Source organism: Equus asinus, chromosome 3 (genome assembly GCF_041296235.1).
Source record: "Equus asinus isolate D_3611 breed Donkey chromosome 3, EquAss-T2T_v2, whole genome shotgun sequence".
Lineage (NCBI taxonomy): Eukaryota > Metazoa > Chordata > Mammalia > Perissodactyla > Equidae > Equus > Equus asinus.
The window spans coordinates 64,218,841-64,245,381 of NC_091792.1; the positions used below are offsets into that span (position 1 = coordinate 64,218,841).

The window sequence follows — 26,541 nt, forward strand, 5'->3', positions numbered from 1 at the left end:
TGACATGACAAGATTTCCCAATGGTCACAGCTGGAACAATTTGAGCAACAAAATAAATAATGTAGTATTAGATTATGACCCAAAATATAAAATAAATAGTCCTGAGCCCATACTGCTAAGTATCCACAAGTCCATTTATTTATTTAAAGATTGAATAAATAAATGGGAGAGAAGAGACAACTCTTCCTTACAGGAGAATTCCAAATAACACATGTAAATATTTCCCCCTCCAGGAGATGGAACTTAATCCCCAACCCTCCCTGAGAGGGTGGGCTAGACTAAGTGGGTTGCATCCAAAGAATTGACTATGGAAAAGGAAAGAGTAACCTTACAGTGGAAAAACCTCGCAAATCTGATCTTAACCGAGTGATAAAATTTAACATCATCTGTAATGTCATGTGGACACTAGCACCTCCAAAACGATGTGATAGGGAGGACCCTTCACTTCAGTGCCATTCTTCCCAAAAACTCATAACCCCAGTCTAATGATGAGAAAAATATCAGGCAAACCCAGATCATGGACATTCTACAAGATACCTGGCCAGTACTCCTCAAGAATGTCAAGGTCATGAAAAACACGGAAATGAAGAAAAGATTGAGAAAATGTCACAGACCAGAGGAGACTAAGGAGACACGACAACTAAATGTAATGTGGTACTTTGATTCAATCCTAGAACAGAAAGAAGACATTAATGAAAAAGACTGGTGAACTCCAAATAAAGTCTAGAACTTAGTTAATAATAATGTACTGACATCAGTTTCTTAGTTTTGACAAAGGTACCATGGTAATATAAGATGGTAACCATGGGGGAAATAAAGTGAATGATACACAGGAACTCTCTGTACCATCTTTACAATTTTTCTGTAAATCTAAAATTATTGCAAAAGAAAAACCTTATTAAAAAACCAAAGTAAACTAGTAGCTGATTAAAGAAAAATATGATGAAAGTGGGCTATACAGTAAAAAGCAAACTTTTAACTTTGCATTGAAAAATAATTAGAGCTCATTTTCTAGAAACAAGGCCAAGACAGGTGAGATTCTAATCTGCTATGGATAAGTTACTTAACCTGTCTGTTTCCTCATCTATAAAATGGGCATACAAATCTATTTCCTAGGATTGTTGTGAGAATTAAACGATGAACTATACTTAAGTAATAAACTTTTGTCATTTGTATACCACCTTCATGAATTTTGCCATATCCTTGTACCATCTATATTATTTTTAATCACTAAATATTTTTCTTTAAATGGACTTAGACAATGTACTGAAATTAACTTATTTTAAAAGAAAATTTTATAACTACTGTAAATAGAAAGGTATTATTTTTCTGTTACATGTTCTATTCCATCAGTGATAGCACAATCCATGGGAAACATAAACCTTACCAATACTTAGCACTGCCTGGTATAGCACCCAGTAAATACTAGTTATTAACAGTACTAGCTGTGTATCTCAGAATTATCATTACAAAAAATCATTCTCTCTCTCTCTATACATATATCATTAGATGCTCTAAAGGGCTATTGTTCCAGATTATGCTTTTAGTTTAATCTTTTTTTGTTTTCTTCCTATGAGCTATAGTTTCTCACTATAGTCAGCATGTCTACTCCTAGAATTTTAATTTATTTCCAGATTTATAGATACAACCAACAAGGAAAAGTTGCAAGAATCTGGTTGGTAAGTAGAATGTTAATTAACCTCTTTATATATTCATAGTTTAGTAACTATTGTTTAATTGAACAATGATACTATAACTTAGCAATAGGATTTCAAAATTAAGAGGAATGTAAAAATTAAGACCAACCCCTTACTTTAGAGATCTCTTCCTTAGATCATACAGTTAATTAGTAGCAGGCCTGGACAAAATCCCAAGGTTCCTGATGGCCAATTCAGTGTCTTTTCTACGGCTTAGTCAGTTCTGCTTACAACTGGGCTTTGATCACAAATATATAATATAAATAGTTTTTACTCCTTTATATTACTTTGGGTAAAGGTAGATAGGGTAGGTATCATGAGAACACCCAGCTATATGGAGCTTAAGTAACTTGGCCACATTCCATAGCTCATACAAACACAGGCACAAATACTGAATATAAAAAAACCCAAAAATATTATTAAATATAATTTCACAAACACACATGTAATGAAGCATTATTACAAGTAAATAAACTCATTATTTACAAGAGAAGTTTTCTCTTACTTACCTGACTTGTTCTCACTCAGAGAATCCTCTGAAGGAAAACATTTATTTTCACCAGTTTTACATTCCCTTGAAGAAAGTACTGCACCTGATGAATCCTGGAAAATAATGAATAGGTAAAATTAAAGGAAACTTATAATTCTTAATCGTTTTTTATTTAGTGAATGAATTCCAATAGATCTGTTTCTAAAACAAAACATCTAGTTTATTATGAATTACATTTCATAACCTGATTTTAAATCCTAAATTTTCAATCTATTTAAAAAATTTTCCTCTATATTTACTAAATGTAGACAACCTTTTAAGACAGAATGTGCATATTTAAGTTTGTAATTTGTCATCCTGTCAAAAATGTATATTTCCTGATAAAGACAGAAAAATGAAGATTATAAAACATCCATTCTATAACAATGAATTGAACAACACAAAAATTTAGTAAAAATTTCACCAGCAGCCACTAAACTAGAATGGGACAACCCTTTGTCATAAGCTTTAAAAACAGGCAGCCAAGCAAACCGAATACAGCAATACATCAAAAAGATTATACACCATGATCAAGTGGAATTTATACCAGGGACACAGGGATGGTTCAACATCCGCAAGTCAATCAACGTGATACACTACATCAACAAAATGAAAAACAAAAACCACATGATCATCTCAATAGATGCAGAGAAAGCATTTGACAAGATCCAACACCCATTTATGATAAAAACCCTCAGTAAAATGGGTATAGAAGGAAAGTACCTCAACATAATAAAGGCCATATATGATAGACCCACAGCCAACATCATACTCAATGGACAAAAACTGAAAGCCATCCCTCTGAGGACAGGAACAAGACAAGGGTGCCCACTTTCACCACTCCTATTCAACATAGTACTGGAGGTGCTGGCCAGAGCAATTCAGCAGGAAAAAGAAATAAAAGGAATCCAAATAGGTAACGAAGAAGTAAAACTCTCGCTGTTTGCAGACGACATGATCTTATATATAGAAAACCCCAAAGAATCCATAGAAAAACTATTAGAAATAATCAACAACTACAGCAAAGTAGCAGGGTATAAAATTAACGTGCATAAATCAGTAGCATTTCTATACACTAACAATGAACTAACAGAAAAAGAACTCAAGAACTCAATCCCATTCACAACTGCAACGAAAAGAATAAAATACCTTGGGATACCTTAGCACATAGACGTGAAACGTGACATGAATACATAGACATGAAATGTGACAAGCCAATGGATCAAAACCCAATTCTTCCCAAGGAAGTGAAGGATCTATACAATGAAAACTACAAGACTTTCTTGAAAGAAATTGACGATGACATAAAGAGATGGAAAGACATTCCTTGCACATGGATTGGAAGAATAAACATAGTTAAAATGTCCATACTACCTAAAGCAATATACAGATTCAATGCTATCCCAATCAGAATCCCAAGAACATTCTTCACAGAAATTGAACAAACAATCCTAAAATTCATATGGGGCAACAAAAGACCGCGAATTGCTAAAGCAATCCTGAGCAAAAACAAAGCCGGCGGAATCACAATCCCCGATTTCAAAACATACTACAAAGCTACAGTGATCAAAACAGCATGGTACTGGTACAAAAACAGGTCCACAGATCAATGGAACAGAATTGAAAGCCCAGAGATAAAACCACACATCTATGGACAGCTAATCTTCGACAAAGGAGCAGAGGGCCTACAATGGAGAAAAGAAAGTCTCTTCAACAAATGGTGCTGGGAAAACTGGACAGCCACATGCAAAAGACTGAAAATTGACCATTCTTTTTCACCACACACCAAAATAAACTCAAAATGGATCAAAGACCTAAAGATTAGGCCTGAGACAATAAGTCTTTTGGAAGAGAATATAGGCAGTACACTCTTTGACATCAGTTTCAAAAGAATCTTTTCGGACACTGTAACTCCTCAGTTGAGGGAAACAATAGAAAGAATAAACAAATGGGACTTCATCAGACTAAAGAGCTTCTTCAAGGCAAGGGAAAACAGGATTGAAACAAAAAAACAGCTCACTAATTGGGAAAAAATATTTACAAGCCACTTATCTGACAAAGGGTTAATCCCATAATATACAAAGAACTCACACTGATTAGCAACAAAAAAACAAACAACCTGATCAAAAAATGGGCAGAGGACGTGAACAGACATTTCTCAAAAGAAGATATGAATATGGCCAATAGACACATGAAAAGATGTTCATCATCGCTAATCATCAGGGAAATGCAAATCAAAACTACACTAAAATATCACCTTACACCTGTTAGATTGGCAAAAACATCCAAAACCAAGAGTGACAAATGTTGGAGAGGATGTGGAGAAAAAGGAACCCTCATACACTGTTGGTGGGAATGCAAACTGGTACAGCCACTATGGAAAACAGTATGGAGATTTCTCAAAAAGTTAAAAATAGAAATACCCTATGACCCAGCCATCCCATTACTGGGTATCTATCCTAAGAACCTGATATCAGAAATCTCAAGAGTCCGTTGCACCCCTATGTTCATCGCAGCGTTATTTACAATAGCCAAGACGTGGAACCAGCCTACATGCCCAGAAACTGATGATTGGATAAAGAAGATGTGGTATATATACACAATGGAATTCTACTCAGCCATAAAAAAAGACAAAATTGGCCCATTCGCAGCAACGTGGATGGACCTCGAGGGTATTATGTTAAGCAAAATAAGCCAGTCAGAGAAAGACGAACTCTATATGACTCCACTCATAGGTGGAAGTTAGTATATTGATAAGGAGATCTGATCGGTGGTTACCAGGGAAAAGGGGGGGTGGGGGGAGGGCACAGAGGGGGAAGTGGTGTACCCACAACATGACTAACAAAAATGTACAACTGAAATCTCACAAGGTTGTAATCTATCATAACATTAATAAAAAAAAAAAAGTTCTCATCACAAGGGGAAAAAATTTGTATCTATGTGAGGTGATGAATGTTATCTAAACTTACTGTGGTGATAATTTCACAATAAATATCTACATCAAATCATTATGTTACACACCTTGAACTTGTACAATGTTATATGCCCATTACATCTCCATAAAACTGGAAAAAAAAAAAAAAAACAGGCAGCCAAGGAAAAGGAACATTCTAGAGTAGCTGGAGAGGCTTCTCACTCCCACTTTTGGCACTGTAGCAGGGAAGTGGGAAAAGCAAGGTAGAAAAAATTCTGACAAATTTCACTAACACTACTAATTTGGTGAGACTTAGAGAATATATAGCTTGGGGAAAAAGGAAAAAAACTTTTGATTAAAGTAGAACTCCTGAGCCAGCCCTGATGGCCTAGTGGTTAAAGTTTGGCATGCTTCGCTCTGGAGCCCCAGGTTTGGTTCCCAGGTATGGATCCACATCACTCATCTGTCAGTAGCCATGCTGTGGCAGTGGCTCACATGGTAGAACTAGAAGGACCTACAACTAGAATATACAACTATGTACTGCGGCTCTGGGGAGGGAAAAAAAAAAGTAGAATTCCTATTCAAACCATAATATTTTACTAGAGGTAGGACAATCCATCAGTTTGCCATTTCTCAGGGCTCCATAACCTTAAGAAGAGAACAGAGCCCAGTTCCACAAATTTAAGATGCCCAAAAGCCCAGCTTCTCAGACTACTGAAAACTAGACAGAACTCAATACCCAGCCCCTTAAAATGAAGCTCAGAAAAGAAAATAAGGCAGAAAAGAGTGTTGCAGAGAATTCATCATGTCACTCTATCAAGGCTGTATCTTCACTACCAGATATATATGGAGAATACTAATCAGGACACAGATGGGTGGAGATGCTCCCCACTTTGTTTGCTGGACTAAGAACTAATTTTAGCTTGAGATGCACTCCAAATATTTTAATGATGGGGTTTATTTATACACAGTGAGGTGCACAGACATAAAGTATACAGTTTGATGAATTTTGATAAACCTACACACCCATGTAACCAAAACTATCAAGATATAGGGTTTTTTTTTTTGGCAAAAACAATACGAAGAATTAGTAGAATTAGACTGTCATGGCTTAGACAGCAAGAACATGTTCCATTTAACAATATACTTGGCAATACCTGATAAACAGGAAGCAGCATTTACAAGGGGACTGCAAACTTAAATGACTACAAGAGCATCAGGTAAGTAAAATTAATAGCAAAACTGGACTGATCTAAATACGTATACATACACTGATTTAGTGGAGGGAAATGAAGGGCCCCTAACTGTTAAGGGGTAGCCTGATAGTCTGTTCTGAGATTAATGCCATGCAGGAATGAGTGCTTAGCTTTGCCAGATCTCAATTTTTCACAAAACACCATAAAACTGTTATATTTTTAAAAAATGCTAGCTCAAATTTTTTTAAACATAATGTAGGCGAAGCAAAACATCCATGGGCTGGATGTGGTCCACCTGCCACCAATTTAATAATCTTTGACACTGAGATTTGAAATTTAGGTGACTACAAGAGGTAAGAACTGGGGTTGAATTTGAGAGGAGCAATGAGAACAATAAGGAGAGGAGGTGAGTGAGGAGAGAAATGAGGATAGTTTGAATTGCTCAACAGATAAGCCTCAGAGTGTACTGGGCCCTGTGTGAAAATCTATCACTTCTCCAGCTGCAAGGGTTGTGACAAGAATAAATAAGTCACCACAGAGATGGAAGCCCCGAACTGGGACACAGCCTTTCTTAAGGCCGGTTGCCTCAATTGCTAGATTGCTTTCTGCCTCTAGCTACAGGACAAAAACAATCTTTCTCTCATAAGATTACTGATAGGAGCTCAACAATAGAAGGTGCAGACCTGCATGGTCTATTATGGTAGCCACCAGCCACAGGTAGCTAATGAGAATTTGCAACATGGCTAGCCCCAGTTGAGATACGCTGCAACTGAGAATAAACACGGACTTCAAGGACTTAGCACAAAAAAATTGTAAAATATCTCATTCATAAATTTCTACATTGATTACATTGAAATGGTAACATTTAAAATATTTGGGTTAAGCTTTTTTTATCTTTTTTTCCCCCTTACTTTCTTAATGTGGCCACTAGAAAATTTTGAACTACAAGTGGTTGGTGTTCTATTTGTATTAGCCAACACTAGTCTAGGCTAGCAGTGTTAAATATGAGCAATAGCATAGAATGTAACTATGAAAACATACTATATAAAATAAACAAAAACCCAACTATACATTGACAGTGATCACCTCCAAGTAGTAGGATTACAGAGGATATATTTTATTATATTTTCCATATTCTCTAAATTTTCAAGAATAATCTAGTACTTAAATAATGAGCTGAAACAAACAAAAAAACCCAATATGCTCATACTCTGGAAATCTACTACCTGAACTTTTTTTTTTTGAGGAAGATTAGCCCTGAGCTAATATCTGCCACCAAGCCTCCTCTTTTTGCTGAGGAAGACTGACCCTGAGCTAACATCTGTGCTCATCTTCCTCTATTTTATAAATGGGATGCCTGCAATAGCATAGCTTGACAAGCAGCGTGAAGGTGTGCACCTGGGATCCAGGTGAGTAAACCCTGGGCCGCTGAAGGAGAACATGTGAACCCAGCCTCTGAGCCACTGGGCCGGCCCTATTTCTCCTTTTTAAAAACACTGACTACAAAATAAAAAGTTGTTACGCTTCTGTAGACGTTAGTTTTGTCATGAGGGAATTTAATGAAATGTATACCTTAATGCCAAGAAAATGTTGGTAGGCTTCTTTAAGCCAAAAGGAGAAAAGTCTCATCTTTCCATCCTGCCACTAAATTCTTTAGAGCAATTAAAACTATACTATTTGGGGGGCCGGCCCTGTGGCCGAGTGGTTGGGTTCATGCGCTCCACTTCGGTGGCCCAGGGTTTCGCCGGTTTGAATCCTGGGTGTGGACACGGCACTGCTCATCAAGTCATGCCGAGGCGGCATCCCGCATGCCACAACTAGAAGGACCCACAACTAAAAATACACAACTATGTACCAGGGGACTTTGGGAGAAAAAGGAAAAATAACATCTTTAAAAAAAAACAAAAAACAAAAACTACACTATTTGGCTTCATAAAAGCAGTCCTGCAGACTGTGAAGAAAATTTTCTTCAACTACATTATATATATTTTATGTATACTGAAGTACTGTTATATAGCCAACTTAGCGTTTAAAGTGATATGTCTAGTTTTCTTTACCTTTATTAACTTCTCTCCATTTTTACTTCTTGCACCCAGCAGCTCAACGTTCAGTTCCTTTTCTAGTAACAAGTCCTTTGGCTCTTGGCTCATCTCAAAACTTTTTCTTTTACTGACAGTCTCTTCATCAGAATCTTCAATCACTTCTGATTTATTCTTTTGGGTAAATCCCAGTAATGGCTTATTTTCTAGAGACAATTTTCTAAAAGAGGATGTTTTTCTACTAACAAAAAATGCAGCTCCACCCTGGAGTGTAACTTGTGGTTTGACTTTTTGGCTTAGAACGCGAGGACCATTCAGATTTTCAGCTGAATAACAATTATTCTCTTTCTCCACGATTCGTTTATAGGTCACCCGATTTTGCTTCGAATTTTTAGAATTCTTTGATACAGGCTTGATGCACTTATAACTTGGTTGATGCTTAGCAGTTAAACTCTTCTGTGGTTTTCTGTTCATCTTCTTGGAGCAGACTGGTTTTCCTTGCATTTTTTCTGTCACACTGGGAAAAGACCTATCTTCATTTTTCATAATGGGTCTACTCTCTTTTATCAGCTTTCTTTCCAATGGATTGAGGTACCACTTATCTTTGTTATAAAATGATACAGTAGACACAGCAGATTTAAATGGTGAACCCTGATTTGCTGATGGCAATCTATTTTTTTTAGTTGTTTTGAGTGGACTTGAAATGAAATGGCCTTGTTGAGAGCAATGCATCTTTTCTTCATTTTTATCACTGCTTTGGCAAATGTGCTTTTTATTAGGTGATGGAAGTATATTTTCAGTAAAGTCCAAAATTGATTTCTTTGACGGAGTATCTGATAATAGGCTATGAAAAGAAACAAAGTCTATTGATAAGTATCATTATTTTGCTTCAATTTTTATGTCAATCTACTGCTAAGTAATAAACAACTCTACTGTAGGTCATATTAAAAACAATATATACTTTCCACCAAACATCCATCCATACATATTATCTATTAGTTTAACAATAGGATTCTCAAATTCCTTCATCTTTACCAAACGAAGCACGCAAATATTTTTCAGAAGATAAGATCCCAATGTTTGTGAAAACAAACACTGTTTACAAAGAAGCCTTGATATACATGTATGTGTATGTGTGTGTGTTCTAAACTTATTTCTATGTCTTGGCCATATACTAATTATAGCCCATATACTCCATTGGCTACAAGTCCACTAAAATGATTAATCCTGACCTCAAGGGCCTGTTGTGTGTAGAGTACTTTATATCTCTGGTATGACATTAGGAAGTACTGAGTACAGATTCCTGGCCTACAGATGAGCATCTACTGTATGCAAAACACTATGTTAAATATTACGTAAGACAGCAGGAAGGAGCAAGGGAATAAAAGATGTTATACATACATTTCCAAGCCATAGAAAACAGCTCTTTCTGATTCCCTCCAAAGGTGCTAAACAACTAATTATGAAAGCTTACAGTATTTCCAGACCATAATTAGAAAATAAAGTACTGCTATAGTTACAAGTAGTAGGCAAGAGAAAGAATGGAAATTTTAAGAGACTGAAGAGTGAAGATAAGAAAGAAGGTGGATCTTTCTTTTTTAAGAGTTTACCAAAAGGATGAGACTCACTTGTCACGGTTCAAAGAATGCTGCCTCCTCTTCCTCGGAGTAAAAGGAGACATTCTCTTAGCTGAGCTCCTAAAAGCAACGGCACAATTATAAACGAGATTCATCCAAAGCGTATAAAAACCACTGTATCAAAACTATACTTTAAAAGTCTGAAAAAGTCCTCAGAGGGGTGACGGTTCATAAAGATCCAAGAAAAGGGCTTTTTAAAAAGCAAATCAGTAGTAAAAATCTAAAACAAGAAGGAGAAAAAAAAAACACTGCATCACAGTAGCAATTAAGAACAGAAAATAAAAGCAGGAACAGCACACGAGGTTTCCAGCTGGACAATAATTCTACCACGGAGGAAAGATCTTTTACCCCATTTCAGGGGACACGGTCCCCTCTACTGAGCCGGGTTAACTCACACCGAGTGTAAACGCTGCATCTTCCAGCAGCGTCGCGCCCCCGGCCCGCGGCCAGCCCTCCCGCCGTCACACGCCCTTGCCCGGAGCGTGCAGGCCGCCCTCGCTCCCTTAGCGCTCCGTCTACACGTCTCGTCGCCGCCTTCTCCGCTTCCCCAGCAGCCGGGCGGCCAGCCGAGGCGGCGAGCGTTTGCAGCCCCGGCTCGGCGCGCCGTCTCCCTCCCGACCCGCGCGCCGCGCGACTCCCACGGCTGCGGAGAGGCCCGAGCGCGCGCGGGCCGCGAGCAGGTGCCAGGGCGCTCAGGAAAGCCCCCTTCCCCTTTCTTCGGGTCAGGTAGATCAAAAAAAAGCGACATAAGCCTGCTTCAGAGTTAATCAGAAAGACCCGGCTTCTGGAAACGGAGGTCGCGCCGCGGCTTCCGGGAAGCCCCTTCTGGGACTGGACGAGCACAGGGAGGAGAGAAAGGCGCCCTGCCCCGAGCCCTGTCAGGGCCAAATCCCAGACCGCTCCGGCCTCAGAAAGAGGGGAAGCCTGCGAGCCGGGGGCCGTGTCGAGAACGGCCGGCGGCTTCGCGCTCCAGCGGCCAGCGCGCCCAGGCCGGCGCAAAAGCCCCTTCTCCCTGACATCACGCCCCGCGCGCCCCAGAGCCCCGCGCTCTCCTCCGCGTTCCCCCGCACGCCTCGGCTCCGCGATATTACCTGCGCCTCAGCAGCCGCGACCTCCCCTCAGCCGAGCCAGCGCTCCTTCACTGTATTCAAATTATTGCGCGCCAGGCAAGGCGGAAGCCGCGGCGTTCCGATTCGCGGCTTCTCAGCGCTTCCAGGGCTGGCTCGGTGATTGGTCGCGCCCTAGTCCTTGCCCCCGCCCACCCGGGAGGCGGTCTCCAAGATTCTCCCGCCCTTGGGATGTGGAACGCTCTCTTCTCAGGGAAACCACGCCTTCCACAATCCCCTGCGGCAGCGCGGGGCTCCATTCCTGAGGCCTTGTTTACGTGCATTCTGGGAATTGTAGTTTTCAGCCCAATAAAGACGTCCTCGTGAACTCGAGGTATTCTGGGGGTCCCTGAGTGTAAGAAGTTTTTGTAAAGTAGCCTCTCCAAGATTCTCGAGGCAATTGTTTTTCCCATTTGAAACTTTATAGTTAACCTTTTTCTATTAGTAATATTTTAGGTTTCTAGCTCATATTTTGTTTTTCAAGTTAAAAAATTAAATGATAGCACTAACATCTATGTGCCAAGCATTCTTACACGCTTTGAGTGTTTTATTTCACTTACTCCTCCCCACAATCTATGAGGTGTGTATTATCACTATTTTACAGACAATAAAACTGAGGGCCTAGAACAATGACTATTTACAGGCCGGGAAGATTCCTAAAGCATTCATGATTGTTAGCTATGGTTATTATCTTTGTATCACCAGCTCCTGGTACAGTCTCTGGCACGTTTTTAGTTCTAAATAAATTTAGTTAAGTGATGCACTTAACTTCGTAGAATGAAGTCGGTCAGAATGAAGTAATCATTCATTCAAAGCTCAGCGCTGTGGGAGCTTTACGTGGGTAAGATTATTCTCACTTTACGGCAGGAAAGTCTCTGACCGTTCATAGGTTTGGAATTTGCCCAATCTCATAGCTATGGCAATCTTAGATTTAAAGACAGAACAGTCCAAGTCCAAACCCCAAGAGGCATATTGCCTCTGGGGAATACCACTAACAATTCACTTTAGTTGAGCGCTAGGTTCTAAACCCTATACGCCTATCAATTTATTTAACCTCAGCAAAAGAACCTATGAATTTTCTGCTTTGTTCATCTTTATTTTGCAGATGAAGTGAAGCACAGAATGTGTCCGATATGCATCTTACAGAGGTGGAGCTAGAATGAGAATAGTGGAGGAATTTGGGTTCATTCAAAATTTAATGAGCTCCTACGAAGCGTCAAGTACCGTGATTGGTGCCGCGAACATCTAAAAGGCGCATGGTTTCTGCTCTTACGGAGTCCCTACGGGGTGAGGGGAGGCAGATAAACCAATAGATAAGCCTCAAGACATGACCGCCCACCGGGAGGAGGTTCTGAAAATAAAGCTGACCAATGGCATTTTTCTTTTAAGACGAAGGCGTTTTCCCGCTATGTTTTCCAACCGCCGATTGTCCTGGCGCCACCCTCCTTACCTCAAACCCCAAGTCATTGAAGCTCCCTAGCCCGCCAACACCCTCCCCTTCGCCAGGATTAAAGATGGCGCTGACGGGTCTGCGTTTTGACGTGCCCCGACGTCCGCCGGAAGTGCGCGGAGGGCTTCCGGGCGACCCGTGGCCTCGGCGCGTATGGTATCCTGGGCTGCGCGGGTTGAGCGCTGTTCCTGCGCTGTGGAGTCCTTGCGCCGCCGCCGCCGCCGGGATCATGGTGTTCTACTTCACCAGCAGCAGCGGTGAGTGGGCGCGCCGACCTCCTGGGTCCTTCCTCAACACCGGGGCTCTAAGCTGGGACCCCCAGGCAGTCGCCTCGTCGGCAGGGGGTGCCTCTTCCCTCGCCCTCTCGGCCCCCCTGCCGTCCCGAGTGCCCCTTCGTCAGGGCCTGGGGGCCGTAAAGGGCCCATTCCCCCTGCGGACTCTGCGTTCGGGAGTTCTCTTCCCTCAATCGCAAAGACCTCCGGTCGCTACCTGGAGTTGGGTAGAGTTTGTGGGCTTCTCCCTCCCCACCCCTGTCTGCGGGCTGTACTCTGACTGCACCCTGGTCATTACCCACTTTGAGGAAGAAAGGAGACACCTGCCAGCTGCTCTGCCTCGCAGGAAGTGCGCCTTACTCTTCTAGGAATGGGTCGTAGGGCCTGGATGCGACAGAAAGCAGTTAAAAGACCCTGGAATGGCCATGCTGCCACTCCTTGGACATGGTTGATGTCCAGATCTTGGAAAGTGACATTGATGATGTTTCTGATTTGTCTTTGGCAGGCGAGGGAAAGGGGCTGTTAGTTCCCAGGTAATGCTGTCTTCGTTTCTCTGCTTAAGTGGTTCCCTGTGCTTAGAATCAGCCCCCAGTTACCTCCTACTTTGGTACGACAGCTCTGGCCTGTTTTCCGAATACCTTTTCCGACCCAGCTCCCAGCCAGAGATTGCTTAGATACACCTCTTTGGGACCCCCCCCCCCCCTTAATGTCCCATGTTTACCTTTGGCATTGCACTTACGGTACTGAATGCTGTCTGCTTGAGTTAGAGTGTAAGCCCCTTGAGGCAGGGACAGGGGCTCTTTATCTTGTTTCCCTAGCGTAGTGCCTGGCTCATAATAGTTACTTAATAAGTGTTTGTTGAATAAATGAATGATTTTGTTTAACTTACTCATGGCACACACTATTCTATTGGTGCTCTCTCTGCTTTCTTGTTAAAGGTGAGATTTAAGTGAAACCAGCTCCGTGTTGTTTGTGTGAGTTTGAGTAGGGTGGTACTTTCCCTTTAGAAGTGAGAAAATTGAGGCCCAGGGAAGTTGTAACTCATAGAATGCTCTCTTCCTACTCCACCACACCGTCACGTCTCATTATTTTTCTCAGTGGTTTAGACTTCCACAGAGTGCCGTAAGCTAATTCTCTGCTTCTGTAGATTTCGTTTGTCTTATCCGTATTATTAAAATTACTAGAAACAAAATTCGAACTAGCCTGAGAAATCGTTATAGGCCCCTAAGAGCATCTTCGTCATTGTTCTGCTCCCTCTGTCTCAACTGGAGCATTTCTTTGTAGCTTCTCCACTCGTGAGAGTCTCCAACAACATAGATATTCATACAAGCCCAACAATAAAATAAAAAATACAGGCAGAGTATACAAGTACTAAATGTATTTTTTGCTAGCTGCTTTATCCTACTTAAAGCTATTCTAAATTCTTTGACCGCTATTCATGCATGCACAGGTGCCGTTAACAGACACAGAAGGCATCAGCAGATTTGTGGGTCCTATTTTTCTTGTTGGCTTCCATTATAACATCAGAACTGCTTCCTGCTGGAAAAATACTTGGCCCCTAAGTCTAGTAAAACTGCACTTGTGCAGCAAGTCTTTTAAAACTGCAAAGTTAATGGAAAAATTAATAACTTTTCCAGTGAAATAGTATTAACCTTTATATATCGCAACACAAAAAGCAGTTTGAACATGAAGTCTTCAGGAAATGACTTCATATAGATAGCCAAGTTTTTCAACCAGCTGATGATTTACTACATAAAAACTTTTTTTTAAGAAATGGGAAGAAAATCCCTATAGAAGGTTTGTCTTTCCTTTTGTTTTAAGATTGGTATCTCTGACTAAAATCTGTTCAGTTTTCGTTTTCTTCATGCTGTCTCATAATGGAATAGTGAAACGTTAGCCTTACTATATTTCCAGTGTCAAATTTAAAACAATCTGATTTGTGGACTCATAAAATACCTACACTTGTCTCATAAGTCCACTTGTACTTTTAGTACCTTTTAGTAGCATCTATCTCAAGATAGGTTGTTTTGTAAATATGAAATTATCACAGTGCTTCTAAAATTGGGTTGCTGCTACACCTGAATCAAGCTGTCTTCAAGATGTCTACTTCCCATACTAATCTACCATATTATTTGGGTGAGAAAAACAAAAGTACTAGAATAATTCAGTTTTCTTTTCCTTTATTTCTTTAACATGGACAGGAGGTTAATTCAGGCTTCTTGCTCAGCAATCATGCTCCTTTTTATTTTTAATTTTTTATTTTGACATAATTTCAGTCTTTCAGAAAAGGTACAAGAATTAGTAAAAGATTTCCTTTATATCCTTCTCTCAGATTCACCAGTTCTATCATTTTTCTACATTTGCCTTACCTTCTCCCCCTTTTTCTTTCTTTCTCTTTCTCTCTCCACACACAGACACACACACACACACACACACACACACACACACACACACACGGATTTTTTTTCTGAACCATTTGTTAGTAAGTTGCACTTTACCCCTAAATACTTTAGTATTTTTTTCCCTAAAATCAAGGATATTCTCTTATTGAAAGACATTCTTCATTATCAAAATTAGGAAATTAACATTGCAACAATGCTCTTATCTAATCAGCAGGTTTTATTCTGTTTTCATCAGTGCCCTCATAATGTATTTATAGTCTGTCTATAGCAAAGGAAAATTGCCAATCATTGTTGCATTTAGCTGTCCTTACTCTTAGCCTCTAATCTGGAGCACTTTAATGACACTGTTAATTGAAGAATTATTTTGTAGAATGCCTCTCAGTTTGTTTCTAGCAGTTGTGTTCTTAACCACTTCATTTATAGGTAAACCATCCAAACACTCCTCTGTCATTCTCCTGTCTGTAATTTAGATACGTTGGCCTGCACAGAGACAAGTTTATTTTAATCATTTTCAGATTACTTTTGTTCTGATTACAAAAGCCATCTCTACATTTTGTAATCAGACTACCCAAAGTAAATATTAACAGTTATACGTATATCCTCCCAAGCACATAAAGAAAATGCGTATATTAAAAATATGTGTCAACATTTGTATATGTATACACGATTACATATTCATTTTTTACAAATTGAATCTTACTGTGTATAATATACAGCATGCAATACTGTTGTGCTATTTAATTTCTTCACCTACCCTTTTAATGGGTACATGGTATTTTGTTTTGGATGTTCTATGATGTATTTAACCAGTCTTAATTAATGAGTGGTTAGGTTGTAAAAAGAACATCATTGCTTGATGGAGTATTAAATTAGTAGGATATACTCCTAGTGGTGACGTTATAGGATCAAAAGGGTGTACACATATGATATTGCCAGGTTGTGCAGGGGGAATCTGAAACACTTTTTCATTTCAGTACTTCTGGCAATTGTTACATGCTATGCTAAGGCCTTATCATGCTAATATAGTGCTCAATTATAGACAGGTATTTCTGTCAACTAGTCAATACACACATTCCTTTCAAGTTATTTCTGTCAACCACTTCCAGGTAATTATGGACTATAGTCATTGTAACTGCTAACTAAAGGAATTGGGAGTTTTCCCTCCCCGCGGGAGGCAACTATGGTTGATAATTTAAGGATGTTCTCATTACTGAAAGTATAAGCAGTCCTGAATTTAAGAATTTCTGTATGAACGAGTGCTGCTCGCTGGCCTTCAGAGCGCCACTCACATGTGGTGGTTCTGTGCTCTGGAGTGACAGCTTACAGACTGCCCAGCCCAACCTCGCACCTAACTATCAAGTTTGTAGACTGTTAATTCAGGAGTTTAGATCTAAATGGAGTCAAACAAGTTTTGGTAGGCTGGCTTGGAAACCCAGTACCCAGTTATAATTTCAGTAAGAAATTAACTTTTTCTTTGACTCCAAATGGAGGATGCCCACATTAAAACATACAACCTCAGTAAAGCAAATGTCATTCCTAAGGTAAGCCATACCCAGAATATTCCTTTTGATTTAGGATAGTGATTCCTAACACTGACTTCACATGGGAATCACTTGGAGAGATTTTAAAAACACCAATGCCTACCCCTTGGAGATTTGAATTTGGTTAGTCTGAGGCGGAGCTGGCGCATAGGTGATTCTAGGGTGTAATCGGATTCAGATTCACTGATTGAGAAGTTTTAGAGCCATGTTTCCCCCAATTGGGATAGAGAGCCCGTTAAAATGTGCAGCGCACCTGGAATATAACTAGTATGGGCTAAATAAAATTATGAAAAACAAAGCTTGGCTAAGTATAGGAACCTATGTTTAGATGGTGGAGGGGAAGGTTGGTTGGTTGGTTAACTCCTTAGAAGAAGGCAGAGGTATAGAACTGAACTGGAATTGCATCGAACTATATCCCTGAGAAAGTAGGAAAGTAGCCATTTATAAGGGTCAGTAAGCTTTTTCTGTTTGCGCCAGACAGTAAATATTTTAGACTTTGTGAGCCATATATGGTCTCTGTAGCTTATTCCTCTTTGTTTTGCTCTTTTCCAACCCTTTAAAAATGTAAAAATCATTCTTAGCTCCAGGGCTGTCCAAAAACAGGTGAGGGGCCAGCTTTGGCTTCCAGGCCTTGTTTTGCCACCCCCTGAGCCCAAGCATCTGTCACTTGTTTTTCCCATTAAACAGTTGGGTTGGTGATGAAGTTACCTAACTGTCTCTTATTTTTGTTTTGTCTAGTTAACTCATCTACTTACACTATTTACATGGGCAAGGATAAATATGAAAGTAAGTTCTCAAAAGCATTTGATTTTGAAATTGCCAGCAGGTAAGTAAGTGTTAATTGACCTTTCCACCCATGGTTTGTTGGATATGAATTTTCAACTATTACTAACTAACCCATTATAAGAAACTCCAAAGGATTAACTTTCCTAGAATTTAATTATACCAAATAATATTTGAGCTAATGGGACCACCTATTACTGATTAGAAACTTACTTAGAAAGAGTTTTGTGGTATCATTTGATCTAGGGTGATATGAATCAGAGGTTAGCTTGTGCTAATTTAGATCAAATAAAAATAATCTGTGACTTGGACTTTGAAAAGATCACTTCCTGTACATTTTTACTGCATTTAAGATTAGCAGAAACATATCTATTGTTATTTTGAGGCTGAAGATGGCTCTTTTTGAGTCATGAAATGTTAACAGTTTTTCCAAAGATTGTTGACCACTCTCAGAATGAAATACATTGTTCCCACTGCACTCATTCATATAATGTACGCATTCACATGACTAAAACAAAAATTTACCAAAAATATCCATACTATTTGCTATGCCCTCTGTTTTCTATTTCATTTTCAAAAAGCTAGTCTCAACCTGCTAAATTAATTTTTTTGACCCACTAATGAATTTAAACTAAAGTTTAGAAGAAAAACACTGCTGTAGGGCATAGCTTTTTTGACTGTATGAGGGAGGAGGGAGACGAAAGTGAAGTTTAGTTTCTCTGTCTTGATCAAGAGAGCAGTGAGTTGACAGCTCTGGCCCTCAGGGTGTGGGTAGGGAGAAGAGAACTACAAGAAGCTCAGAGAAAATGACAGAATGACTCTTCTTCAAGCTTGGGACACACAGCTGCTCTTCTCAGGGAGGGAGTGTAATGTTTTGTAAAAGACGGGTATGAAGTCAAGCCAATCTGGATTAAAATCCCAGCTCTTTAATAAACTAGCTATAGTTACTTAAGCTCTTTGAACCTCGGATTTCTTAGATGTAAGAAGAGGATCGTGGGACCGTGTCTACCCTGCAGGGTTGTGAAGGTTAAATGAAAGAGCCTGGGTGAAGGGCCTGGCCAGAATGGGCTTCCGTAACTAGTAGGCACCATCACTAGAGCCTCTTTAGCTCTCCTGAGCTGCCACCTCTCTCCCCTGGGTGCCCTCCAGGCTGGATGACTGCCTCAGTTGTAGTCTGAGAGCTGTCAGTTTACTACAGTTACCTTTCTTTACCCCCAAGTATTGCTTTCTTTTTCTTTTCTAAAATCATGAGTGTTCTAAGTGTGGTTTGAAACTGACAACACTTTAAACTTGATCCTTTATATGCCTTTAAAAAAGGCAAGTATAACATTCTTCAGTTTGAGACATTTGACTTTAATGAAATAAATAAGGCCAGAAATTAAAAGATGTCAAAGAGCAGTGATAAGTTATATATAACTATACATAGTGATATATATATAATGGTTATATAAATATGTATAGTTATAAATCAGATCCATATAAACAGTTTAGAACTTTGGTTGCCATAAAGCAGAATCAGTATAAGCAAGACTATCACATCCTAGCTAAGAGAGAAAAACAAAAACAACAGAATAAAATAACTCTCTTTGAACAGTTTTTTCTTATAATGAATTTATGACATTGATTCTGGGTTTGACTTAATGGAGAAGCAGTCTGCAATGTATTAATTTGAGTTTTATATTTCTCCTAATAACCCATAAGTTGTCATGGGTAATTTGTATTTTTCTTGTAGCATCCTCCTGATGAATGTAGCTGAGAGGGGATGCTCTCTCCCTATATTACATTGAACAATAAGGCACAGTTACAAGAGTCATGGTTATCTATGGTAGCTGTGGATCCAAACCTGACCAAATCTGCTTTTTTTCCTACCACATCAAAGGTGCAAACCCAAGTCTTAGGTTGCTGAGAAGCACCCAAAGCAGAACAGCTACCTGTGGTTGTGCAGGTTTTGCACCCTGCAGCTCTGGGGAAGGGGCTTTGTGTGTCTGACAATGAAGGGCTGCCTTGATTCTGGTTCACAGTGATGGATTAGCAATCATGCTGACCTAAGGCAGCTGTGCCAGTGACATTCCCACCATGTCTTTTTTTCCCTTCAATTTTAGTTTACTGTTTGCTGGGGCTTCTCTGTGTGGGGCTGTATGCCAGCCTCTGAGTCCAGAGAGGAAGATTTAGTCTTTGCCTTCCCAGTGTTCAGGCAGATGCCCACACAAAAACAAGTATGGGTAAATTTTGCTGTGAACCTAAAACTGCTCTAAAAAATGGAGTCTATGAAAAAAAGTACAGGTGAAATGAATTAGTATCAAATGCTGTAGCAGTAGAGGGGGCAGAGAGTAAATGTAGTTAGGGAGAGCTGAGGAGGCTTTATGGAGGACTGGGTTAGGATGGGCTAGGTTGAGGAATCCTGTAAATGTCTTTTATAGCAATTTATAGCAACAGATCTAAATCTAGATATAGAATTTATGTCTACAGATACAAATTTAGATTCTGTCTAGAGCCTGCTGGAGAGGTGTTTTGTTGTCATTAAAATGTATGTGGAAAAAAATCTATGCATAGAACGCTTTTTCTGTAGAGCTGTTGGAGTCTCCCCAGGAGCCCTTGGAGTCCTTGGAGGCGGCAGCTGTCTTAGTCTGCTGTGTCAGAAAGGTATTGCGTTTTTAAAGGACCCTGTTCTCTAGCGCTCCTAGCACATCACACTTAGTTCTGATAGCCTTGATGACTGCAGACTAAGGACTGGATGGGACATAAATGAATTTTAAAGTGAATGATTTACTTTCACCAGAAAGCTTTCAGGTGTGTTCTTTTTATTAGCCAGCAGCTGTCACTAGGGAGCCAGACATTGCCTGACTGAGGGAAAGAGGTTTTTATGTTTCCCTTTACTTTTTCTTGTTACCAGTTTAGCTATTTGCTCAGCTTCCCACTTAAGCTAGTAGAAAGCCCTTCAGAAAACTCATGGTTCTGCAGTTGCTAGGAGTACCTTCATTCAAGTTTATCATCCTTTTGCTTTTCTGGAAATAAATACCCCATTCAAGTTAGATAGATTATACCTTCTTGAGTACATTTTCAGTTGATATGCATCATTTTGTTTGTTACAATTTTTAACTTTTTGTCTAATACTTTATATAATGCTTCTGTATTAAACACAATTAGTTGTTAATTATTCATGTGGCTATTAGAAATATATATTGATATAACCTTTCTGTAGTGATATATATTGTTAGCCTTAAAAATGTGCATACATTGTGAACTAATACTTCACCTTTTAAATACACACCTGAAGGAAATAATCAGGAATATGGACATATTTATTTAAAAAGTATTTATTGAAGCATTTATATTAGAAACAGCCCAATTGTCAACAATAGAAAAATTTACTCATATGGTAGAATTAAGTAGTCATTGTTTCCAAAGAGCTTTTTAAAATTTTATTTTTATCTAGTCAATAGATAGTGTAAAAATTCAAATAGTAACAGAATGCTTATAATAAAAACCATCAATTCCCCACGCCATCCTTTCCAATACCCATTTTCCACCTCCCAGAGAAGTTACTTTTAACTTTTAGCTATTTCTTCTATTTTATTTTTATTTTCATATGTGACAGAGTTTTAGGTGATTTTTATTTTCTTTATTATACTTCTGGCGGTGTTTTCCCTAATTTTCTCCAATTTTATAATTGAGGGTGGTTTTTCTTTTTAAAGAAGTAAAATACAACCCCTTGGTTTTAAAGTTTTAGCAAAACCTTTTTTTTCAAAGATTGGCACCTGAGCCAACAACTGTGACCAATCTTCTTTTTTTTTAAATTACTTTTCTCTCCCCAAATCCCCTCAGTACATAGTTGTATATTTTAGTTGTGGGTCTTTCTGGTTGTGCTGTGTGGGATGCCGCCTCAACATGGCCTGATGAGTGGTGCCACATCCACAGCCAGGATCTGAACTGCCGAAGCAGAGCACACGAATTTAACTGCTCGGCCATGGGGCCGGCCCCCAACCATTTTAACCTATAAGTATTATTACAGTGAAATCAGTTTTTTAAGATATCGTCTAACTTCTCGGCTGCTCTGATTTGTCAGTGTTTTCTTATCTTCAAATTGAAATATCTTTGAACTTTAAATTATAAGTGTTATAAAAATTATAACGATTATAATTGTCCAGTTGTAAAAACTATTTTTACAATAGTTTTTTCTGTATTTTCAAGCATCAAAGCCTCTGAATTACTCTTTTCTCCTTTAATGGAGAAAACAAGTTATGGAGAGGACTGGTATTTCTCCCCCTTCCCGGCTTACTATAAACTCTGGCCTAGCTTCATTTGGCAGTCTTTTTCACCTCTTCTTTGTTCTCTTGTATCTCACTGTAGATGAAGACCTAATAAAGTATGGCTGGCCTGAGGATATTTGGTAAGTACCAATTTTGGTTCTGCTTTCTGTGGGTCAGCATTTACTTTCTTAGACTTGGCCAACCACCGGACTTCTATGATTAAAACTAGAACTTGTGCTTTGTATTTTATGAACTTTCAGTGGTAAATAGCTGGCTGCCAGCTCCCTTCATTTATAATTACTGTAAAAACTGGGACCAATGTCTAAGGGTAAACTCAGGCCTGACCGTGAAGGCCTCCGGAACGTAGGCTTTCTTATCCCTCCGGTGTGTCTCGTCACAGTCCGTTCCTGTGACCACTGCACTTACACGTTCACACCACTCTCCTTGAGTGGATGGATGAGGGCATCACAGAAGTGGTGAAGAAAATAGACACAGGCTTCCGTGTAAGTGGAATAAATAGAGCATCCGACCAGAGCCAGCTTAAAGACAACACAGACCGGGTTCCCTTTGTCTTCTCAACTCTCATGAGTTTAGCCCTGTCTTGATCCATCCCTACTCCCTCTTTCTAAAATAATCTATGGAAATTTAAAAAGTAATAATAGATATTTTCTTAGCTTCCTTCTAAGATTATTTTGCTGCTCACAAAACCCAGTCCAAAAAGCAATAAAACACATGAACAAAAACACCCTTCGTTTTAGTTGAATTCTTTTCTTTTTCTGTCTTAGAATGGACTTTTCTGCCCCTCAGACCCAGGACCTTTTAGAAGTGCATGGACTCGGGTACTTTGATTTTTTTTCTTGTAACACTGGCAGACTCACTGTGCTGTCTTTTCTATCTTGAGCTTCTCCCACTGACCCTTGTGATAACTCTCTCCTGGAGCCTGATTCCACCTATAGAATGGGCTATGGTCTCCACAAGTCACTCCCCCTCCCAAAGGCTGTCCCTGAAGATAAGCACAGGGATCCTGTTGCTTTAATGATAGTAATAATGAACGTTTATTGAACACTTAACTATATGCCAAATTCTGTTAAGTGTTTACCTCCATTAATACATTTAATTTCACAGCAACCCTGTGAAATAGTCACTGGCATGTGTCCATTTTTCAGATAAGGAAATCTAGGCAAGGAGGAACAGGAAGGATGTGCTGTGATTGTTGCTGGCCCCCAGCCAGCTCTGGTTCTGCGTCGCTGCTTCTCTCTTCCCCTAGACTGCTGCTCTATGGGCTGCGGGTCACTCCTTTCTTCCCTCAGACTGTGGCTGCAGCTCTCTCTGGACCTCTTTTCTCCCACGTGTGGGCCCAGACCCTTTGCTTCATTCCCTATAGTGACAGAGTTTAGGCTGCCACTTTTTAGAAGAGTTGATTGATTTTCAGGCAAGGTATACAGCGTTGGACATTTAGTAGGAAAAATCTTACACACAGACGTAAGCTACCCCCAGATGTGGCCATTCTCGGAACCCCCAGGCCTGTCTGCAGGCACCTGCTGAAGGGCGCCTCCTCTGTCGCTCCAACCTACCCCATTATGAAGGGGCTGATTCATGACCCTGGGGCACGTGCTGTCCTGTCTGGCTGCCCTCTCTAAAATCCACATTCCAGGAACCAAGAGGCACTAGAAACCGGAGGAATTTTATAGTCTTTTCTATCTGCCCCCTGTCTCAGCACAGTGGCCTGTCTTCTGAACTCAGATAGTCATCAAGGTAGACCCTGCTTGGTACCTACTTACCTCAGGTGGGCAGCTTACACTGAGGGCTCCTGGATCGGGTGCTGCCTACCTTCCCATGGCTCCAGACTGTAAGCCCCCTGAGGACAGTGATCTGCCTCTTTTGTTTACTAGTATATCCCCAGTGCCCAGCATAGGACCTGGCACAGAGTAGATGTTCAGTAAATACTCGTTACCTTCCTAATTGACTAGCTTGCTGTCTAGAAATGGTCTCCACTGGACATTTCTTCACAATAACTGCGTTCTGCTTATCTCCATTTTGAGCACCTGTAACTCCCATCTGGATTACTTCAGTTGTCCTTAAAGCCCACAGATCTCCAGACTCGATCAAGGGACATAAGAATGACTGCACTGGGGGCCGGCCCCCTGGCCGAGCAGTTAACTTCGCACGCTCCCCTTCAGTGGCCTGGGGTTTCGCCAGTTTGGATCCTAGGTGCGGACGTTGCACCGCTCGTCAGGCCATGCTGAGGTGGCATCCCACATGCCACAACCAGAGGCATTCACAACTAGAATATACAACTGTGTACCAGGGGGCTTTGGAGAGAAGAAGAAGAAGAGGAAAAAAAGAAGATTGGCAACAGATGTGCACTCAGCTGCCAGTCTCAGGAAAAAAAAATGGCTGCACTGGTATATAGTTACCTGCTCTAAGTTTTTCACATGTCAGCTTTGAGGCATAAATACCTGCATAGGAAAGGTGATGTATTCAAATGCACCATGAAAGTCAGTGTACCACAGCTTTTTACCTGACATCTAAAAAAAACTGAATAAGTGGGAAAGAAATGTGCAGTTTACAACCTACACCCCATGTGTTGTGACTTGGGTTTTCGTTTCATTAAGTTTGACTATCTCCTGGAACGCTGCTTACCAAATGGGTGACTACAGGTACCTAGACACCCATTTTGACACTACAATAATCTTGAGATTAATGACTGTTGTTGGAAGTGATTGACTTTTACTTTCAGAAGCTATTGGAGGTCTGATGTGAACCAGGCTGGCCCTAAATTTCAAGACCTGTTCTGGTTCGTTAACTATCAATCCTGGAAGCATTCCTGAGTGTGCTAAGAATGATTCAGTGGATCTGCATTCCAGGGCAAATTTTCAACCTGGTTCACTCTGACACAGACTTTGGACCTTTACCTCTGTGAATGTCAGCATCTGAGTTTATACCAGAAAACCTCCTGAGGCTCCTTTAAGCAAAGAATTTTTCTAAGATTAAATGAAAACAGAACTAAATTCATCTTTAAACAAAGGAAAATAGAAATAGTGTGCAGTTACTGTCTCTGAACTCCCTAGTGAGTACTCTTTCAACGGACTCTGCTTTACGGAGTTAAACGACCCAGCGGCTGGGGCCTTGCGTCTCTGCATCCTCAGGTCATCAGTGCTCATTTATTGAAGTCTCTAGTCTTGGCCTTCAGTAAAGGGTAATGGTGGTTAAGCAGGGAAAGTAAGATAATGAGGACAAGAGGGCACTGGGAAACTAGTGGGCATAGTTGAAACTTTGAGGAAGCATTTTTGGAAGTTTGGAAAGGTTTTTTTAAGGAAACTTGCTCAAGATAGTTTACAGAGCTGGCTCCTGTCTGTCTGTCTTACATTTCGACCAAAGCCCCATGCTTACGTGCATTCCCCCTGCCCTTTGTAGAGGTCTGCCTGCTACCTCTGGGCCTGAAGGTGGTGCATATCAGCCATGATATTCCCATGTGTGTTTCAGTACTTTGACTACTTTATGTATGAATCCATTAGACATATTGAATTATTGGTGTATTTCTTTTGACATTGTAGGCCTTTAGGGAAAACCAGAATACAATCGAGCTACTGTGGGTATTGTGTAAGAGAGTTGTTGTAAATAGAGAACTGGCTTAACAAAAGTTGGAGTGGGAGAAGTTACTTCTCAGTTGAGCTTGCTTACTAATGGGGTATTTTCCTAAGATCCTGAAAGAGGGTAATGAGATATGTAATTCCTAGATTTGCAAAAAACATATTTTCTGAGTGGAAAATGCCAAGCTGAAGATGACAGTAGGAATCTCTTACATGAGAATGCAAATGAGGAAAGAATCAGTGGGACAAAAGTAAATCAAACTAAGATGTTATGTTCATTTCTGGCTATCGGTAATGGTTAAGAGTAAAACCTAGAGTCATCATAGACTGCGAAACATATTTTTCTTTATCCAAAGTGTCTAGCAAGATGCTTAACCTCTTTAAGGAGGGCATTAGAAACAGCATAATCTTAACCTTTATCTAGAATCACACTGTCTACATCTTGTGCTAGGTGTGAATGTGTGAACATTTTCACTTCTAAAGAATATATTAATGCTGAGAAAATGTCTAGAGAAATATATAATGGGATGTAATGGTGCCTCCTTAGGGTTTTGCTAAACATTCTTCTGTCTGGAAAGGTAAGAACTAAGGAGAAGATGACTAAAGTTAACAGAATCACAAAGTGACAATCATGGGGTACCGTTTGCTGCTAGGATTCTAGGAGCATCTCTGGATGTTGGAAAGAGAGAAAGGCAACTTTTGGGGAATTGTAAATATGAAAAACTCAGTATCGCAAAATCTTGGACAAGGTGAAAAAGGAAGTAAGTTTAAAGAAATTTAATACAATTGGTAGATGATAGGTAAGTTTAGGACATTGGAGTGGGAGGGCATTCGGAGTGTTTTTAGGATAATGTCATAATGGGCAATCACCATGCTCTCCCAGGAGACATATATTAGTGCCATTGTCGGATATAAGGCTGGGTGAATTGTTGGTCTGACCCATTTTGTGATGTGGTCTGTTTACCGTCTTTAGTCCTCACCTGGCTCTTCTGGCTCTGTGCTTAACATTCTCTTTTGGATTGTTTTGCCATCACTTGAAACTTAGGATGTCCCAAATAAAACCCCTTGTCTTTTTCTCCAAACTGGTGCCCTCTCCAACTGTGAGACATTTCTGTCAGCGGTCCTGCTAGTC

At 40.0% G+C, this 26,541-nt stretch overlaps 2 protein-coding genes across 5 annotated transcripts in view; one reads left to right on the plus strand and one right to left on the minus strand.

Annotated features, from left to right (window-relative positions):
- ESCO2 (establishment of sister chromatid cohesion N-acetyltransferase 2) overlaps positions 1-11,330 on the minus strand; it is a 29,454-nt gene extending 18,124 nt beyond the window's left edge. Inside the window, exons 1-4 of the mRNA XM_014843311.3 lie at positions 11,104-11,330; positions 10,004-10,072; positions 8,394-9,219; positions 2,207-2,300 (exon numbers count right to left, since the gene is read on the minus strand). Of these exons, the coding sequence (XP_014698797.3) occupies positions 2,207-2,300; positions 8,394-9,219; positions 10,004-10,056 (973 nt within the window). The 5' untranslated portion in view covers positions 10,057-10,072; positions 11,104-11,330. The remainder of the gene's footprint in view (positions 1-2,206; positions 2,301-8,393; positions 9,220-10,003; positions 10,073-11,103) is intronic.
- A 1,269-nt stretch (positions 11,331-12,599) lies between these two features.
- Positions 12,600-26,541, plus strand: part of CCDC25 (coiled-coil domain containing 25) — a 64,868-nt gene continuing 50,926 nt past the window's right edge. Inside the window, exons 1-4 of one of the 4 annotated variants that reach the window (XM_070505150.1) lie at positions 12,690-12,825; positions 17,522-17,569; positions 21,917-21,956; positions 22,602-22,655. In XM_070505150.1, coding sequence (XP_070361251.1) covers positions 22,603-22,655 — 53 coding nt within the window. In that variant the 5' untranslated portion in view covers positions 12,690-12,825; positions 17,522-17,569; positions 21,917-21,956; position 22,602. Of the gene's footprint in view, positions 12,826-17,521; positions 17,570-21,916; positions 21,957-22,601; positions 22,656-26,541 lie in introns of all 4 variants that reach the window. The other 3 variants (XM_070505149.1, XM_014843310.3, XM_044766869.2) reach the window with 3 other exon arrangements.